Genomic DNA, 19,240 nt, shown 5'->3' with positions numbered 1-19,240 from the left:
GCCTCGATTAGGCTGGAACCGGTCTCTGTATTTTTCAAGGCCAGTGTTGCGCCTCAGTCTTTCTGTGGGTTCCACGGTAGTGACCGCTGCTCCTCAGTAGGCGAAGCGTGGTGGCTGGCGAACGCCTACTGTGGGGAAGATGAACCCCAGCAATGCTGAGTTCCCAGAACGTCAGAGGACCCCACAGCTTCGCCCAGAAAACACCTGGGGGCCGCATGAGGGCGCCACGTATGGGCTGGAGAAATTAGAAATACATCTCAGAGGGTAAAGGCCTAGATCCAGGACCCGGGTCTCAATATGCAGAGAAGGCCTCCACAGCTGGCTTGCCTCCCTTGTGGCAGATACCACTCTCAAGGCCATAGGAGGCCACCCAATGTGTGCAGCACTCCAGCCACTCCATCACCGATGCAGTCAACAAACACTGATGCAGAATAGTGGACTTGCGGTGTACTGAGCACCTAACAAGTGTGGGGCCCGGCGCTAAGCTCCCAGCTGTTTTGTCCTTTATCCCTGGCAACAACCCCTGAAGATGTATTGGGTTCCTTTTTGTAGACAAAGAAACTGAGGCTTAGAAACACCCAAGGCCACACATCGACTAGGTCAGGATTGGAACCAAGACCTGTCAACCAACCAAGGTCAGTAACAACTCCGTCCTCCTGTCTCTCACATACCTGCTTAGTGGGCAGCTGCAAGAGTTACTAGGACAAAGATAACCGGGACCCTGCCCCTCCCCGGGGTGGGGGGCATAGTTTACCCCGGGAGACCAGGACAGCAATATCTAGTACTAGGTGGGAAGTGGTAAGTGACACGAATGTCCTTTACTAACATGCGCTGCAAGGTCAGATTCGGGAGAGACGACTTCCGGCTAGACGATCAGGGAGCGCTTCCTTTTGGAGGTGGTACTTGAGCAGAGCCTTGGAGAACAGCTTTCCACTCATGGAGACAAGGGCAGGGAAGGCATTCCAAGTGGAGGGAAGAGCTTGAGCAAAGTCAACAAGTCGGGAACAGACACGTTGCCCATCCATTGGTATACAAAACATTCCGTCTTCTTGGGAATCCAGAGGCCGGTATTTACAGGCCAGGACGTTTTCTTGCCCTGCAGCAGCTGGAAAAACCACGCTCCTGGGCCATTCTTCCTGGTAGTTGGCTCGTGGACAAGAAGCCTCCCAGAACTGGCCCTGGCCAGGAAGATACGGCCAGGCGAGGAGGGAATCGGTAGTTCGGGGACCTGGGGCGGTGCAGCCTCGCCTACAACGACTTGGACTTCGCGACTCTATACTAGTCCTTTATTTCTGGTAGCGCCGCAGCACCCCACTCAGTCGATGCGGGGGGCGTGGTCCACATGAGCCGGAACCAATAGGGAGGTAGGCCGAGGCGAGAGGCCCGCCCCCGACGTGACGCACGACCCCCGGACACAGGCTTCGCAGCCCCGGCCCCAGTCCCTGCAGTGGCTGTAACAAAACCCAGACCCCCAGGTCCCGGCCAATGGAGGCGATTTAGACTGGAGCCGGACCGCGTCTGTCAAAAGCCCGACTCGGCAGCAGCGGCAGAGTCCAGAAGGAGAGCTGGAGCCGCAGCGCTGCTTCCCCGCCCCCGCCGGGATTTATTGAGTATTTGGACTGGACAATTAAGTGGCCCTGATGATGTTACCAAGCCCGGTCACCTCCACCCCTTTCTCAGTCAAAGACATTTTGAATCTGGAGCAGCAGCAGCAACAGCACTTCCACGGCGCGCACTTGCAGGCGGACTTGGAGCACCACTTTCACTCGGCGCCGTGCATGCTGGCCGCCACCGAGGGGACGCAATTTTCTGACGGAGGAGAGGAAGACGAGGAAGAAGAGGGCGAGAAACTGTCCTATTTGAACTCACTAGCCACAGCCGACGGCCACGGGGGTTCGGGGCTCTGTCCGCAGAGCTATGTCCACACAGTCCTGCGAGACTCGTGTAGCGGGCCTAAGGAACATGAAGAGGAGCCCGAGGTCGTGAGGGACCGGAGCCAAAGTGAGTAGAGGGGGGAAGAGAACGCACCCGCACATCTGGAGCAATGGCGGAGCGCCCGCAAACAGCACTGCTTCCCGCCCCCTTAACCTTTGGCTGGGGTCATGCCTCACCCTGGTCCACGACAGCTCCGCAAAGCACAGGTGCCTGCGAGGGAGCTGGGGCGGAGGGAGAAGGACGAGGTGACCCCGACAAATACTCCTCCCGGAGAGGAGAGGCGATGCAAGCCCCCAAAGGAAGGGAAAGTAGTTCTTGCTGCCCTGACGCCGATAAGCAACACGGGCTCAGCTGCTGGATTCTGACAACTCACAGCATTTTTGTTCTTCCCAAGACTTAGACAAGAGCTCAAATCTCTTCCTCTTTGACCCTAGGGTGAGACGAGGTCTTTGAGGCCAGTCAGCCATCCCCTCTTCTTCAAAAAGATGATCTAGGCAGGTTGTGTTGGCAGGGCGCAGGAACCTTGCTAGAGACAAGCTGGGTGGTTTCCTCACTTCTATGCTTGGAGTTCAGTGTCCCTGGCACCCACAGCACCCGCAGAGAGGGAGGGGATGGTCGGAGAGTGCGTGGGAACACAGTCCATTAGGCGCGTGCATAGCGTTCACACCCCCCGAGGCACTAGCCTTTTTTGAAAATTCATAATGTTATGCTTTGTGTGAAAAACGCGCGGAACCTAGTCCTAGATCCCAGCCGCTGGCATGGGAGGTGAATTGGGTGGGGAGATCGGACAGCTGAATAAAACCTGAGGGGATTCTGAGGGGAGAATCAAAGAATCTCTTCCCCAAGAGGAGGCTTGATGTGGCAGCAGCCAAGGCCTAGACTCCTGACACTTCGCCTGGGCCTAAAATCGACACGAAACGGTCTAAATCAGTCAATCAAATTTCTTTTTCTCTTTAAGATAATACAGACATCGTCACGCATGTAGCAGGAGGTCTGTTATCTTTTAAAAGACCAAAAAAAAAAAAAGTTCCTAAGCAATGCAGGGGGGGGTCACACTCAAGCATTTCCAAAACAGAAAGATTTATTGACGTAACGCACGCATACGGGCCCCCAACGACCAATATGCTTCACACCTTCCGCTATCCGTAACAGAGTGGAAAGCAGATGAGTTTGCAAACACTCTAGTTACTATGTATTTCATCCCGAGAATCGTCATTAGCACGCCGAGCCCAACATTTACTACTCTCTCACAGATGCTCAAATTCTAAGCAAACCCGCACTACCTATCCCTCCCCGTGGAACGTGCTTCTGCCCACTAAAGGCGTTCTGAGGGTACTGGGTCTGTCGCAGGGTCCCATGGCGCCAGAAACCACAAACTTTCCAGAAAGCCCAGGCATTTACTACCGCATGCTCCGCGCTGCCACCAAAAGGGCCACAGCGCTCTGGGACAGGAGCCGCGGTAAGGCGGGGAACTGCTAAAGGACGCTGTTGTGCTTCTTCCGCAGAAAGCTGCCAGCTGAAGAAGCCTCTGGAGGCGGCCGGAGACTGTAAGGCGGCGGAGGAGAGCGACAGGCCCAAGCCACGCAGCCGCCGGAAGCCCCGGGTCCTCTTCTCGCAAGCCCAGGTCTTCGAGCTGGAACGCAGGTTCAAGCAGCAGCGGTACCTGTCGGCGCCCGAGCGCGAGCACCTCGCCAGCAGCCTGAAGCTCACGTCCACGCAGGTGAAGATCTGGTTCCAGAATCGCAGGTACAAGTGCAAGAGGCAGCGGCAGGACAAGTCCCTGGAGCTGGGCGCGCACGCGCCCCCGCCGCCGCCGCGCCGCGTGGCCGTGCCGGTGCTGGTGCGGGACGGCAAACCGTGCGTCACGCCGGGTGCGCAAGCCTACGGCGCGCCCTACAGCGTGGGTGCGGGCGCCTACTCCTACAACAGCTTCCCCGCCTACGGCTATGGGAACTCGGCCGCCGCTGCCGCCGCCGCTGCTGCCGCCGCCGCCGCCGCCGCGGCCTACAGCGGCAGCTACGGCTGTGCGTACCCGGCGGGCGGCGGCGGCGGCGGCGGCGGCGGCGGGGGCAGCGGGGCTACCGCGGCGGCCGCGGCCATGCAGCCCGCCTGCAGCGCGGCCGGAGGCGGCCCCTTTGTGAACGTGAGCAACCTGGGCGGCTTCGCCGGCGGTGGCGGCGCGCAGCCCTTGCACCAGGGTGCCGCGGCCGGGGCTGCTTGCGCGCAGGGCACCTTGCAGGGCATCCGGGCCTGGTAGGGACGCGGCGGCTCACGCGGCGGGCGCCCCACTGCAGCCTGGCACCGCGGGACTGAAACGCGAGAAAGGCTGGAACCCAGGGCCAGGTCCTCTCGTTAAAAAAAAACAAACCACAATCCCCTCTACCCCCCAATACACATGTTTCGCTCCCCAGGGCCCCGGAACCCAGCTCCGGCGAAGCCTGGGGAAGGGGGCTGCGGGACGAGGAGGAGGCCCGGGACTGGTCGCGGAGACTGTCTCAGAGGCAGAAACTCCGGCTGGGTGCAGGGGAGGACAATGGCCCCGACTCTGGCCCCGAAGAGGGTGAGGAGACTGGGACTCTGGCTGCCGCTTGCTTCTTCCAGATCAAGAAGGCCGTGTTTCCCCCTCGGCCTTCCCGCGGCCTCCTCGAAATGTCGACAGAAAGCCCAAGGACAAAAAGAAAAAAGAAAAGAAAAAAAAGAAAAGCATGAAGGAAAGAAAAATGGGTGTCGGGGCTTGAGAATCCCCAAGCCCCTCGGACCCTTCTGCCTCTTTTGCGGCCCGGAGCGCCACACCACAGCGGATTTCTCTTTTCCCTACCGCCTGCCCCCCGCAGCAGATACCTCGGCCTGGATCTCCGGATCGTCAGGGTGTAGAACTCTGCGAGAAAAACCGGCGAAGCAAGATCAAACATGGCGGGGGGGGGGTGCTGCAGGAGGGGGCTGAACAAATCTGGGAGCTGGTGGCCCGCGGGAGGTGTTACCAGGTTTCCTTTCTGTTTCATATTCTGTATTCAGCACATATAATATACCTATAACTATCCACACGCCGTGTACACACCCGCTGCCATACACTACAGGAGTCAATAAACAAGGTGCAATATTTCCAAACCATTGGCTACAGACTCTGTTTCCCCCCCACCCCCAGAAGTGGAAAGGGATCCTTTAGACAGGGCGGGTAGGGAAGGAGGTGTGTAGGGGAAAGCAATCTTCCCGGGGCGTTCACAGGCCTGGCCTCTCTTGGGCCAGCCCGGGGGACTGCAAGTCTTGCGTCCTCTTGGTTTTGTTCATTAAATTTCTCTTTCCTCTTGTAGGAGAACAGATCGGAGACTCGGGACCTTTTGAGGTCCCCGGCTTTGTAATCCCCCCAAGTTTTACCAGATGCTTTGACTAGTGTCTTTGGGCCTGCGTTAGACCAAGACTGAGAGACTCTGCCCCACCTCGGAGGTCGCCAGGGAAAAGGAAACCTCGCCCCCTGGGCCAGCCAGAGGCGGCGCGAAGGCGGCTCCATCAGCGGCCGCCGCCGGGGCCTCCAGCGCGCCCAGGGGCGCTGCGCCCCGCCGCGGCCGAATTCTCCCCCTCGGCCGCCCTCCCTTCTCCCCCGGCGGCCGCGGCTTTATGCGGCTCCTTGTCACTTGCGGAGAATGCCTGTGCGAGGCCTGTGCTGCCACACGGCCGATTGTGAGCGTGCCAAGGCGGGTGAATGGGGAGGCCTCAGAGCGCCGCGCCATTGTGGGGCCGGGCCTCGCTGAAAGGCGGCTCCGGGCCGGGAAGGTGCGGAAAGAATGGCTTTTTATTGGAGTCCCGAACAAAAGGTGTGGTAGGAAGGCGAAGTCCCCTGCGCGAACAAAAACCCCAGCGCGTCGGGATTGACGTCCCCCCCGAGCTCCCCATTGCTTCTCAGAGCGGGGGCTTTGTGTAGCAGTCTGCTCAACAGAGGGACGGAGAAATGCGCGGGGGTTTTGTTCCCCACTTTTTGTGCGCTGGGGGAGGGAGCGGCAAGGGGGGACGGGGGCTGGGCGGGCAGCCGGGACGGGCGCGCTGATTAGGCCGGCCAGCCGCGGCGCGGAGACGTTCAGCGGGAGTCGGCGGCCTGAATGCAGGGTCATTATTGCTACAAGTTTAGCAATTTCGCCCTTTCTAGGAGGGGGCGGGGGCTGCTAGGCTGCGGCGGGGCGGCGGGGCTGGGGATCTGCAGAGACCCGGAGGAGGAGGAGGAAAAAAGGAAGCGAGGAAAGGAGGGAGGCAGGCAAGGGAATCCTCCCAAACCCGCTGACCGCCCAGGATGAGGCTTGGACGGGTCCAAAAGGGCCTAGCGGGAGGCTGGAGAGGCGGCGCCTACGGGGCGAAGACCCTCCCTCTCCTCGCCTCTTCCCAGGCAGAAAAACCCTGGAGTTGAGTGTGAGTTATCGTGCACCAGGTTGCCGGTCTCTCAGCTCCTTGCCGCCAGTTCCCTCCTCTCCTAAGCCTCGCAGGAGCTGGGACAACTCCACCCACCACCCTTATCACCGCCCTGTCGCCCCAAGTCCCCTTCCTAGCGAGCCCTCTTCTGAAGCTATTATATTCCCGTGAGTTGCTTAGGCTAAGGGCTGGGGAGGGAATTCTCGCTTCCTAACACGTTTCTCATGGCCTGCAGCCTCGGACCACTGATCCAGCCAGCCAGCCAGCCAGCCAGCCAGCAGTAATTTCCAGAACACCTGCTAATACATGTTCAGTTGTACTGTTCTGGATGCTGGGGATAGTGGGGCGGGGGGGGGGGGGGGGGGGAGCACCAATGTCCACAGGCTCATGGAGTTTATTTTAATGAGTGTGCCTGGGGACAGGAGTTAGACAACAAAGAAGTAAATGTAAAAATAAGCAGATAAATTCTAAAAGGGAAATAGAACTAAGGGCTGAAGGGAGGGTTCTTCTGGAGTAGGTGATCAGAGAAAGCCACTTAAGTTGACACCTAAATGACGAAAGGGAAGCCAGGCCAAACAGGCCTTCGCAGTTGCAACCCCATTCCTCCACACTTGCCCTCCCCACCATACGGAATGCCCTTCCACCCCCATCTTTCTGGTGAACTCTTGCTCCCCCTTCAAGGCCAGGCTTCTTTCCTGAACCACCCAAGTGGAGGTAATCCCTCCCACATATATGCCACCAGAGTCTTAGGTACTTTCCAATACCACAACATCATGTCATGCAAAGATTTATTTGTTTCTCTCCCTCTTCATGAGGTCCTAATGAGGTCATGAGCCACCAGGTTGACATCTTTTGTCCCCTGGGACAGATAACACAGTAAGTAGGAGATCATGAGACCAGAGTCCTTAAGGACCCTCCCCAGCTCATGCAGTGGCCCTGGTGATGTGAAGCTTCGGCACTGGGTGCTGACTACAAGGCATGTGCTGAGCTGGACTCTTAGCCCATCTGGGCGGGGCCAAGGCACCTGAAACCGCCTGCAGAAGACACACAGCCCATGCAGATTCCAGAGAAATGTCCTGCCTTTGGTACCCTGCAATGCTGCTGGGGACACAGCTTTCTGCAAGAGATTGTTACCCTTCTCCCTATAGTTCAAAACATAGGAAAGGAGGCTAAGAACTTGGAATGACCTGATACCCTGGGCACAAAGTTTAGGGGTTGGGAGGAACACAGAGCAGGGAAAAGAGTGAGAACTCAAGCGGGAAGGGCGAAGAGCTGAGATGTGTATGATAAATCTGGGACCTGCAACGGGAACCCAGTTCCACTTCAACTTTCCCTCGCTGAGGGGTATGAGGTGACCAAGAGCCTGCTCTGGCACTCCAGGAGTGCTCATTTCCCACACTGGATTCCATCACCTGAGCTCTAGGAACCCAAGACTCTGGGAGCAGATGTCCTTGCTCTGCTGGGGGTTTCCTAAGTAAGCAACTCCTTTCCCCCACCCTAGTCTGTGTCCAGCGGGCTTTGGCCTCTCAATGCTCCCAGCACCAGATCCCCACCTTCCTTGTCCGGCTTCCTCCCGGCCCGCATTAATCTTCCTCCATTCTGCATTCTCTCCTCTTTCGAAAAGAGGTGTGCGACCGTGGCAGAGGAAGGAGACTAGTTCTAAGGATTGGCTTCCACACAGTTCGCGTGTCTTGAGATACTTAAAGCCAGACTGAACCAACTCCCTCCCTGCTCACTACACTTCCCCAGAGCCAGCAGTCTCTGGGTATAAATAGCTCCCATCTCTCCGCTAAAGGATTTCCTTACTGCTAAATTGTGGCCATCGAAGGGTGAAAACTCTTGACCAACACAGCTACCTCTCTTTGAGCTCCCTCTGCAGGGGAAAAGACACACCCCACCCGCAAGCCCAAATTGCTGCTTCACTGAATAGTTTTGTGAGCCGGGAGGAAGAGTAAAATGCCTTCTAAGGATGGGGGAGACTTTGAGCATGTGAAGTAAGTCACCCCTATAGCATCTAGGGTCTGAGCTCTAAGGCAGAGAAGGATAGACTGTATGATTTCAGAAATCACTTCTGGCTCAAACGCCCCTTCTCTGAATGCATGGATAATCCCTCCCTACCCAAGGACTCATGGGTGGGGGGTCAGGGGTCGGGGGTCGGTGTTACTGGTGAGAGAGGTTAAGGCCAGCAATTTTTTCCTGCATTAGTCTAAGCTTGAGAGGAGTTAAGAGATTGGCTCTGGAGTCAGCCTTCCTCCATTCTAACCTTAATGCCTCCACAACCAGTAGTAGAGACTTTGAGTAAGTTAGGAGCACTCTGAACCTCAGTTTCCTCCTCTGTAAAATGGGTATAACACTTCTCTCATAGGTTTTTTTTTTCTTTTACCTAAGCAAAACGCACAAATAGTAAGTGTGCAATTAAGTGAGTGTTTATATATGTAAACACTTAAAGGACTCAAATTAAATGAGGTAATCCTTGTAAAAGCAACTTAGCACAGTGTCTGGTATGTCTCGGGCCTTGCACCCCTGGCGTTGGCCAGGCCGGCGTTTGCTGCCTAGTATGCAGAGAAGCTCAGGACTCAGATCTGCCTTTGCAGCGCTCCCAGGTCCGCAGGGGGAGCGCGGCGGGCCCGGGGGATTCGCCACCCCAACACGGCGGGCACGCGTCACCACAGGCAGGCGGAGTCCGGAGAGCTTCGCGGAGGCTTGGACCTTGGAGGCTTCAAGGGAATTCGACTGAAGGAGAAGGTGCAAAGAGGTTCCGGGCGGAGCGGCGACCCTCCTCGGGCTCATCAGTACAGGAAGAAAGGGTTAGGAGGGGAAACCTAACCCCTCTCCGGAGAGCTAGCCCGGGGTCCGGCGCTCCGCTGTTCCCGGGCCCAGCCGGCGGGACCTCGGGCCGCGCGTCCCCGCGAGGGTGCGGCGGAAGGGCGGGCGCTTCCCGGGAGAACGGCGCGTGCGGAGGGCGGGCTGGTTCCGCGCCTAGCTTGCAGCTTCCCCCTCCGGCGTTTACAGCTCTGGGCCGCGGAGCGAACTCCCCGGGCGCCTTCTCCCGAACCGAGGGCCCGAGCCCTGGGAGGCCGGCGGACTGTCTGCCCGAGGAGTGCGGTGCTCGGCCGCGGCGCGGCCGCGCGCGAAGGGGGAGGATCCTCGGACCCGCGGCGGGCAGCGCAGGTGCCGCGGGGCCGTACGCCGCCTCCCAGACAGGCCTGGCGCGGGAGCACACCCGCGAGCCCCCGGAGAGTTTGGCCGCCCCTCTGGGTGGCCGCCCGAACCTGCGGAGCCGGCCGTCCCGACGACGCGACCCGGGCGCCCCAGGTAGGACGCGCCGGGGAGGGGGTGGTGAGCCGGGAAGGGCTCGGTGGGGAGTGCGGGGGAGGCCTCTGCGGGAGGGGGCACTGATCCCAAGGCCACATTTGCTCTTTTGAAAGGTCGCGCTCTTTCTCAGCTGTAGGTAACATTAATAACAGCAAAGTTTTCTGATGGGGCGTTTAGACAATGTAACGAAGTATGAAACACATGCAGAAAGGACGTCAGTGCACCAGCACTGGCTGAATCCTCAAATACTGCCATGAGACCAAATCCCGGTGCAGAAAAAGAACATTACTAGCCCCCCCGCAGGCTCCCTTGTGGTCACTGTTCCCACCGCCAAGGATAACCACTGTCGTGGTTTCTACCAGCACAGATTAGTTTTGCCTGGTTTGGAACGTTAGATACACGGAAGCCTGTAGTATGTACTCTTCCACGCCTGGCTCCTTTCGTTTGTGACATTTATCGACCTTGCAGCGTGCACTTGGAGATAGCTCACTCTCCTTACTTAAGAGTATCTCTTTGTATCAATGTGCGGCAGATGATTTACCGGCTGTGCTGCTGATGGGCCTTTGGGCGGTTTCTAGTGTTGAACTGTTGTGAATGCGGCGGCTAAAGACATTCTAGAGCGATATCCAGCAGAACTTTCTGCAGTGATGGAAATGTTCTCAGTCCGTGCTGGCCAATAAGGTAGCGAGCACGTGAGCTTGAAATGTGCTTGGCTGAGGAATTGGATTTTTTATTTTCTTAAGTTGTAATTAATTTAAATAGAAAGTCATGCCCGGGGCAGCACAGTTCTAACACGTCTTTTGAGGACTGTAGTCAATGTTTCTATTCCGTTTACACCTAGGAGTGCAATCACTGTGTCAGGGAAATGAACACCAGCTTCCAGAGTGTACTGAGTGGTTGTCTCAAGTTGGCGCATCTATTTTCACCCCCACCGGCGGTAGCACCCTGTGTTCCTCAACTCAGTATTTTCATTTCATTTCTTTTTCATTTTAGCCATTCTGCTGAGCCTGTAGTTAAAACGAGGCTTTTGTTCGCTTTTAAGCAAGATAATGAAAATTGCCACTTATACCATAGTAAAGGTGATGATAATGGTTGGAGGGGTTCTTGGGGACAGAGCATTGTTATAGGGTCTTAAGTTTACCCTCTATACCACCCCACCCCTGCGTCAGGCCTCCCACCCAGTCAACCTTCTCCCCCCGAAACTACACCTGGGTTAGCAAGGCATTAGGACATTAGAAAGGGGCTGTGTGTTGGGAGGTGATCCATTTCCCACAGCTCTTGTTACATTATGCGTCCTTCAAATCAACACCCCTTTCCCTTTACTATTACTTATTGGAATATCCTATCAGAGGGGATGATGAAATTGCCTGGCAGGCTACAGCCATGGCACAAAAGCCAGATTTTGTGCTGGTTTTAGTGTGCAGCTTGATTCTGCTTGCTTGCTTGCTTGCTTCCTTTCTTTATTTTTATTCTGCTTTCTATAAAATGGCATTAATACCATCTCTGGGTCTGCTACCTCACTGGTTTGCTGAGAAGCAAAGTAAACTCCCCCGCCCAGGAGGCAGCAGTGTGTGTGTATATGTGTGTGTGTGGTGTGTGTGTGTGTGTGTGTGTGTGTGTGTGTGTGTCTTTGTAGAAATTCTTTCTAAACCTCTGAATTATCATGTGAATTAGGTATTCCTTCTTTACGCATGCAGACACTGAGGCTGTGAGACACTGAACCACTCTCCTCTAGGCCACACAGCTAGTTAACAGCAGTAACCCCAAGAGAACTTTCCACCTGTGCCACCGAAAACAGTTCTGACGTTTTTCTTAAATTTCCCTTCCGTGGGTCAACAGAGCCCTGGCTGGTACAGATCTTGAATTCCTGGATCAAATTTGATGTCCTCTGTGAAGACTCCCTTTGGACAGAACCAAAGTGATCATTAACCACTTGTGTGTGGCTAGTTAAGCAGAGGAATTGTTTGTTATGTTGTAATAACAGTGAAATTCACTTGGTATGATACGTGAGTTCTTGGAAAGCTGTGTGCAAATAGACTTTTGCTTGTGGGGAGGGAGAAAAATTGAGTACATTTCAAGTTCATCCCTGGAATTTGTTGCCTAAAAGTATCCCAATATGAGTTATTTTATAAGTGAAGGATCCTTTTGAAATATGAATAATAACACAGCATTTAGGGCACCTGGATGGCTCAGTCGGTTAAGTGTCTGCTTTCAGGCTCAGGTCATGGTCCTGGATCGTGGGATTGAGCCCCACATCAGGCTCCCTGCTCAGTGGGGACCCTGCTTATCCTTCTCTCTGCTCATGCTCTTTCTCTTGCTTGCTTTCTCTAAGTATCTTTTTAAAAATGAACACATTTTCTTTGTAGGATTGGGTTTTCAAGTAATAAACAAGAGTAACTCAAAATCATATATAAGATTCATCAACATTTTACACATATTTCCTCTTTATTGAGACCACTTGAGATGTTTCACCTGGACATCTCAAGTTCTTTGGGAGGTCCACAGATAAGTTCTCTATCCAGTTGAGAAATAAGTAAAAACCCAGTGTCCCTAGTGGCTACTCGTGGATTCATTAGCTTGGGTGGGTTTTACAATCCCTGATCATTTAGTGGGCCTCTCAGAGAGGGGGTTCAGAGAGGGGGTTCAAAGGGGGTTCAAAGGGGGTTCAAAGGTCCCTTTCAGCCATGAGATTCTTTTTTTTTTTTTAAAGATTTTATTTATTCATTTGACAGAGAGAGAGAGAGATCACAAATAGGCAGAGAGACAGACAGAGAGAGAGATGAGGAGAAGCAGGCTCCCCGCTGAGCAGAGAGCCCCATGCGGGACTCGATCCCAGGCCCCCGGGATCATGACCTGAGCCAAAGGCAGAGGCTCAACCCACTGAGCCACCCAGGCGCCCCAGCCATGAGATTCTTTAAATCTGTTATATACCTATAGATCCAGCATAAATTTCAGCTGTGCTGGTGGGAAGCGCCTCAGAAACTGCCAGAGTCCAATTTGTTTCTGATGCCGAATCCTGTGGTGCTACAACCCCGGGCAAGTAAGAGTTCCATGTCTTCTGGATCAACCACGGGTGAGAACCATTCACCCCTCCACTCCCTAAGTGTGAGAAAGTTCTGCCTTATATTCAGGTGAAATCTTCCTCCTGTAGCTTCCATCAGAGGCTCCTCCTTTCATTCATTCTTTTTTTTTTTTTTTTTTTTAATAGTCTTTACACCCAGCCTGGAGCCCAACACGGACCCAACACAGGGCTTGCATTCGTGACCTTGAGATCAGGAGCTGAGCTGAGATCAAGAGTAGACACTTAAGGAACTGAGCCAGGTGTCCCTTTCCGCTGCTCCTCCTCATGCCGCAGATGTCTACTCCTTTTGCATGGCAGTTCTTCAAGTATCTGAAGCCAGCCATTGACTCCCATGATTCTCCATGTGAAACAACCTCAGTTTCTTTGACTATTCTCTGCTTCCCAGCCATTCTTCCGTGGATTTTCTCTAGCTCGACCATTTCTTCTGTGCCTGGGGGATTCTGATACATTCCCTACAGGTGTCTCCTCCTCATCAACCTTTGACTACTTCCATCTTCATCTTCCCATATTCTTCTGAGAAAGCTGAGGCCCACCGGGAGGCTTTCTTGCACAGGTCCCACTCTCCTCAATTTATGTTTTAATTCTTTAGTCTTCGAGTCTTCTTTAGTCATCCATTCTCTCTAAAATAACACTACTCCTTAAAGCCTTGATATATTTTCCTTCTTACTTCTAGAAACGGTGCTTCTTATTTTGAGTTCTGAGATTCCCCTCACCCTACAATTCAGTATTCTCTGCCTTCCTTTCTTTCACCATGAAACATGTAGCGATCTTGTCATATTATTTTCTCTTTTTTTATTTTTAAAGATTTTATTTATTTATTTGACAGAGAGAGATCACAAGTAGGCAGAGAGGCAGGCAGAGAGAAAGAGGAGGAAGCAGGCTCCCTGCTGAGCAGAGAGCCCGATGTGGGACTCCATCCCAGGACCCTGAGATCATGACCTGAGCTGAAGGCAGCAGCTTAACCCACTGAGCCACCCAGGCGCCCATATTATCTTCTCTTAACACTGGTGCCCCTTCCTCAAATATCTTTCCTCCCTGTTTTGGGTCAGATTTCTGAATATGTGTCTTCACCAGCTACTTCCCTTTCCCTCAGTCTACATGATTCTTACCTCCCAAGTGGTGAGTACTGATGCTCACTTAGAAGTGATTTTTGTGGTCAGCTGGTTCAGCTGTTTCCCTGATACCTCGTTCCCTTTTCCAGCACTCCTGAGGAGTTAAAGTCCTGCCATTCTCCCTTAATTATCTGAGATTCATTCTTTGAGATCAAACGAATTCTACTTAGGCTTGTGCTTTGTTACCTCTCTTTGGTATTTGGCACAGTGACTTTCTTCCTGGAAAGTCTTATTGTGGTTTTGACACTCTGTACTATCCTGATCACTTTCTTTCTCAATGAGTAGTTATCTTCTTTCTCCAGCGCCACTTAATGGAACCCTCCAAGGCTCTTCTGGACTCTTGCTGTCCTAACGCTTGTCTGCCCACACAGCATCAACTATCACTTTTATACTAAGAAGCCCTTAATCTACACCTTTATCTTCGTTTCCCTCTGGGGGTTATTCAACTTGTATCTGTAACTTTGTTGTCTCAAGGTCATCACCACTCCCCCAAACTACTCACATCTCAACTTCTGCCAGTGGCATATCTTTCCTTGTTCTCTTCCCTTTGGTTGGAATCGATCAACGAATGAGTTCCCTGAATGTCTCTCTTCACTCAGAGCAGAAAGAGCAGAGGAACCTAATACATTTCAGAGATTAGGCTCTGCATATCCTCACCGTTTAATACAACAACATCCTAAAAAGTAAGTGCCATCATCTATGTCTTATGGGTTAAGAAATCAAAAGTTGAGAATACAAACATCTTGCTCAAGGACTTGCCCAGTTTTTAAGTGACAGATTTCAGGGTATAAATCAAAATCAAAATCTGATTCCAAAGCCTAAATACTTTACTATAATGACCTCCTAATTTGTCAACTTGGCTTGGGCAGATCGCAGATAAAACTCAACCTCACACCAGCACCAGATTCTTTTTCTTCAAATGCTTCTTCATTAAAGGCACCTATGTCTTCTCAACAGTGCTATGGCTCCTCATTGTGGATAGGATCAAATGGACTTTCAAGACCACTGGTGAACTCTCATTACCATGTCTAATCAATGGAATTTCTCATTATTTGTAAATGATCTACACAGTCTTCTCACTGTACCTCTCCCTGACCCATTTATCTGCCATGCTCATTCCTGGGGACCCTCTGAGCTCTCACCCTTCTTAACTCCAAGTCCATTGTCCCCCAATTCTGAAAGCTTTTCCAGCTACCACGGCTCACAGTGATCACATGTCCCATTATCTTGACATAGACTTAATAGCCTCTGTTGCATAACTCAGTTTTTGATCCAAGTGGTTTTATTTATTGTCTCATTATCTCCATCCTCAATTATACCATAAGCTTCCTGAGGATAAGGGTCATATTTTATGCTTTTTTTCCCATATTGCCTACAGAGATAAATATAAATGAAATAAACATAAATGAATTCGAGGAGAAAATGCTCAGAAGAGTATTAAGGGTACTGTGAGTTAACTATATTATTCTTAAAAATACTGATGTGATAGACATTGGCAAAATTTATTACCTGATTGATATTGGGCACAGGTTCAAACAACAGTTGGCAGAAACTTGAGGGATTCAAGAAATAAGAGTCGAACTCAGAGTGCGGTTTCTTCCTCATCCTGTTTAACAGCTCCTTCATGCCCTCTCATTGGGAACGTGTGAAAGGAGAGGCACTTACATTTTCCACCAGACAACTGGCTTCAAGGACAAGGAACACTTGTCTTGCCTGTTCAGTTATTTTTTCCAGCACCTTAGTACAATGCCCAGAACATGCTGAAGGTCTGATACACATACGACAAAACAATGAACTGGACATATGACTTGGAGCCGATGCCAGCCTTGTCCTCTTCTTGTTTCCCTGTGTGAAATGAGAGAACGTCAGAGTTAGAAGGATATCAGCCCAACCTCCCCATTTCAAGGGTGAGGAAAAGATCCCAGAGAGGAGGGGGTCTGACCCCAGCTCACCCCTCCTCTTAGTGGCCTTCTGACATTCTGTCCAATCCAGTGTTTCCCTAATATTGGATTTCACCAACTCCTTCTTTTTCAGTGTTCTCTCCCCACACCGATCCCCAGCCCTCCTTCCTCTCTGGCAAGTTTCCTTTCCCACATCCCCTGTCCTAGCTCTGCACTCTGCCTGCCCCCAATTTGTGTTTAATGCTGTACAACAGTGTCTCTTGGGAATGTAAACAAAAATACCTCCAAGGTTGTGAGCACACACACTTCAATAACATGTGACTGTTTGGGAGGAACACAGCCTCTACCAGGAAATTACAGTTCAGAATCTCTTCAGGGACCCTCTCTAGGGCTTAAATACCCTTTCAGAATTTCCGTGAGTCTAGAAACATAGTGGGATTTTTATAATAATATACAATAGTTCAGCTGCCTAAAGTGGCCAGCAGTGTACTAGACAGCTTAGGAGGCTCTTGGCACCTCTGCAACTCCAAGTCACGGTAGGTCCTTTTTACAGATGAGTAAACTGAGGCTCGGAGAGGTTTAGAACAACTTGGTTAAAGTTACTCAGCTAGTATCAGAGCAGGGACTTGAACTGATCTACTTACCTTGTCCAGAAAACTCTTTGAGACACACTGACCCAACTGTTGGCTGCTTCACTTGGATACCCGCTTCCTCTACCATGGCTGCTCTTGGTAAGTTTCTCATCTATGAACCATCTCCATGCCCTGGCTCTATCACTGATCAATCCCCTGTGTTTAGCCTCTCTGGACCCCAGGAGGCAGGTCCTTGCCTGTGCCCTCTAGTGGTCACAAGGAGATGCATGACCCTTTCAGGCGCTCAGGACCTCTTCAGCACCCTCTGGTGCTGGGGACCCAAGGCCATGTGGAATCAGACTTCAGAGGTGCCTAAGTCTCCCAGGCTTCGCTGGACCGAGGAAAGAGCTGGATTCTCTGAGTCCTCCACTCCTGCTAGTCCTTTAAGAAAGACCCACTCATGGGGCACGTGGGTGGCTCAGTGGATTAAGCCTCTGCCTTCGGCTCAGGTCATGATCCCAGGGTCCTGCCTGGCGGGGAGCCTGCTTCCCCCTCTCTCTCTGCCTGCCTCTCTGCCTACTTGTGATCCCTCTCTCTCTGTCAAATAAATAAATAAAATCTTAAAAAAAAAAAAAAAGAAAGAAAGAAAGACCCACTCATGTTTGACAATGGCCAAAATTAGATTAAGAGAGGGACTTGGCATCAGCCCCAAATTCCTCTTCAGAGAGTCAGCAAGAGCAGCTGACTCAGTCTGTATAATTGATGTCTATTCTTAGTGTCCGCAGTTCTTTGTTCATTGACACCCCTGGGCCTGGTGTGCGAAGTTCCCAAATGTACTTACCTTGTGTGCTCTTGAGTAAGTCTCAGTCTTTGTGAGCAACAGTGCCCATCTGGAAATGGGGAACACCTGCCTCATCTTCCTCACAGGGACGTGATGAGGATCAAGCCAGAGAGCAAATGGAAAATGGGGCTGAGGCTTGGGGTGTCTATCCTCTTCTCCCACTGCCATCTTGGGGACAGTGGAGCCCGTGTGTTTGGATCCAGCCTCCAGAGCTGCTCACAATCTCTCAGCATTTCTTCAGATAAAGAACAGACTTGCTCTGAATGGATTCTGGGTCACACAGAACCACTGGAGCCTTTGGGCAAATTAGAAAAAGCCATTGCTTCCTCCGAGTGGACATGGCTTTGCCTGGTGCTTGGCTTGGAGGGTAGATATGGGTGTCTCTTGGTCTGGGCACCCTTGTTCAGTGAATAACCCACACAACCAAATGTGGGGACTTTGGTATCACAGACATCTCCAAATCCCTCTAGTCCCTGAATAACATGCCACTGAATGGACATGCCGAATGCCTTTACAGGTCACCCAAACAATCTTCGTTTCAGAAAAAATTCAGCAATAAATAGGTGGTGTGACCTCTAAGCGGGGGAGGCAAAGGCCAGCCTTCTGGCTGGGTTCGCTGACATCCTCAAGCGCTGGTGCACATGCTGCCTCCCTACCCCTACTGCCTAGAGAGCTCCTCCCTTAACTGACTGCACTTCCCACAGTGGATTTAAGCCACAAGTCACTAGAAGCTCCGGGCAAAGACTTGGGTTGTGGACAGGGATGAGTTACAGGCTTACCCTTGTAGGCAAGCAAGGACAAATAACCCTGTGGCGAAACAGCCCTGGTGAGCGGCAGGCTGATCGTGCTGTTTTCTATTGTTTTCTTCTCCCTCAACTTCTGGCTTCTTCTCCCCCTCTCTCCCCTCCTCTCCCTTCTGCCTTCCTCCTCTGTCCTCTGCCTCTTTCTCTCTCAGCCTCTGTGGGTTGCTCAGTCTTCCCTCTCTCCCTTCCTCTTTCTTCCCTCACCTCTCCTTTTATCCACTAACAGACTCATGGAATTAAAGAGTGCTCCACAACCTTATATGTTATATTCTTTGTGTTTAAAAAGGAGACAACTCTAACCAGTCATAATTCTCTCGCAAAAATAGCAACTATGTTAAATTTAGATCTTATTTGTATACAAACAATATGACTTTTTCTGGGCATCAGTGATCTCTGATAAGGAAGAGCCCCCCTCCCAACTCCCTGCCACAGACACACATAGTTTCTATCATACTGGCGAGGGAGGAGGGAGTGAAGCCAGCAAGGAGGAGCTCCTATGATTAGCATCAAGGGGAAGTCCTCAGGATACCAGCAGCAGGGAAGGTTTATGAGAGCACTGAAGGAGAAGAGATCCAAAGGAGATCCTCTACTCCACATTCCTCGCTTTGTTTCCAGGCTCTCCCCACCCACCCACACCCCGACTTTTCTAAAGAAGACAGAGATCATGTCAGTGCCCCCCAGATGGAAAAGGGAGGGCCAGAGAAATTACCTGATTTCTCCAAAGTCACATAGTCAGTTCATGGCAAATCTTTGAGTAGAACCTATTGGTTGACCACAACAAAGGTAAAAACACAGGGTATGTAATGTGGGGATGCTGTAGGAGGGACCAGAATTCAAACAGCTTAATAAGACCCAGATGCCCCTTAAATGGAATTATGACCTCCAGGGAGAAGCTAGATCATTTAACCTACACTCATTTACCAGGTGGGCAAAATCAGATTCAACCCTAAAGTCTATAGATTACATGTCAAATTCGTGTTCACACACGATAATTCACTCTAATGGAGGGGCCGTGGACACAGAAGATGATCGACTCTGCTTTCAGCACTCAGCACACACCCAGCGCCTCCTCCACTGACATGTTAGACCGCAGCTCCTGTTTCTCTCTGCCCTTCTGCTTCCTCCAAGGACCTCTGCAACGAGCCATGTGATCCCTCTTCCCTGCGAGGCTGTGACATGCAATTAACAGGCAGTCTTGCCGACTGGCTTTGAGTTTATTAAGTCCTGAATTCCCAGAGTACTTTGTTCACTTTCTTTTTTTTGAATGGCACCGATGGCTTT

At 52.1% G+C, this 19,240-nt stretch overlaps 2 protein-coding genes across 2 annotated transcripts in view; both read left to right on the top strand.

Annotated features, from left to right (window-relative positions):
- Positions 1–1,450: 1,450 nt before the first annotated feature.
- NKX2-3 (NK2 homeobox 3) lies at positions 1,451–5,043 on the top strand. Its single transcript, XM_045068876.1, has 2 exons — positions 1,451–2,001; positions 3,441–5,043. The coding sequence occupies exons 1-2, from the start codon at positions 1,641–1,643 to the stop codon at positions 4,190–4,192; spliced, it is 1,113 nt and encodes a 370-aa protein (XP_044924811.1). The 5' UTR covers positions 1,451–1,640; the 3' UTR covers positions 4,193–5,043.
- The window catches only part of LOC101671807 (translation initiation factor IF-2-like), a 61,116-nt gene continuing 46,344 nt past the window's right edge, over positions 4,469–19,240 (top strand). The window contains exons 1-4 of the mRNA XM_045069004.1: positions 4,469–4,495; positions 4,770–4,919; positions 5,347–5,706; positions 9,006–9,648. Of these exons, the coding sequence (XP_044924939.1) occupies positions 4,469–4,495; positions 4,770–4,919; positions 5,347–5,706; positions 9,006–9,648 (1,180 nt within the window). The remainder of the gene's footprint in view (positions 4,496–4,769; positions 4,920–5,346; positions 5,707–9,005; positions 9,649–19,240) is intronic.

This window comes from Mustela putorius, unplaced genomic scaffold, assembly GCF_011764305.1.
Source record: "Mustela putorius furo isolate JIRA1106 unplaced genomic scaffold, ASM1176430v1.1 tig00003909_pilon_pilon_pilon, whole genome shotgun sequence".
Classification (NCBI taxonomy): Eukaryota; Metazoa; Chordata; class Mammalia; order Carnivora; family Mustelidae; genus Mustela; species Mustela putorius.
The sequence above is the reverse complement of the archived record's forward strand: the minus strand, read 5'-3'. Positions and strand labels throughout refer to the sequence as shown.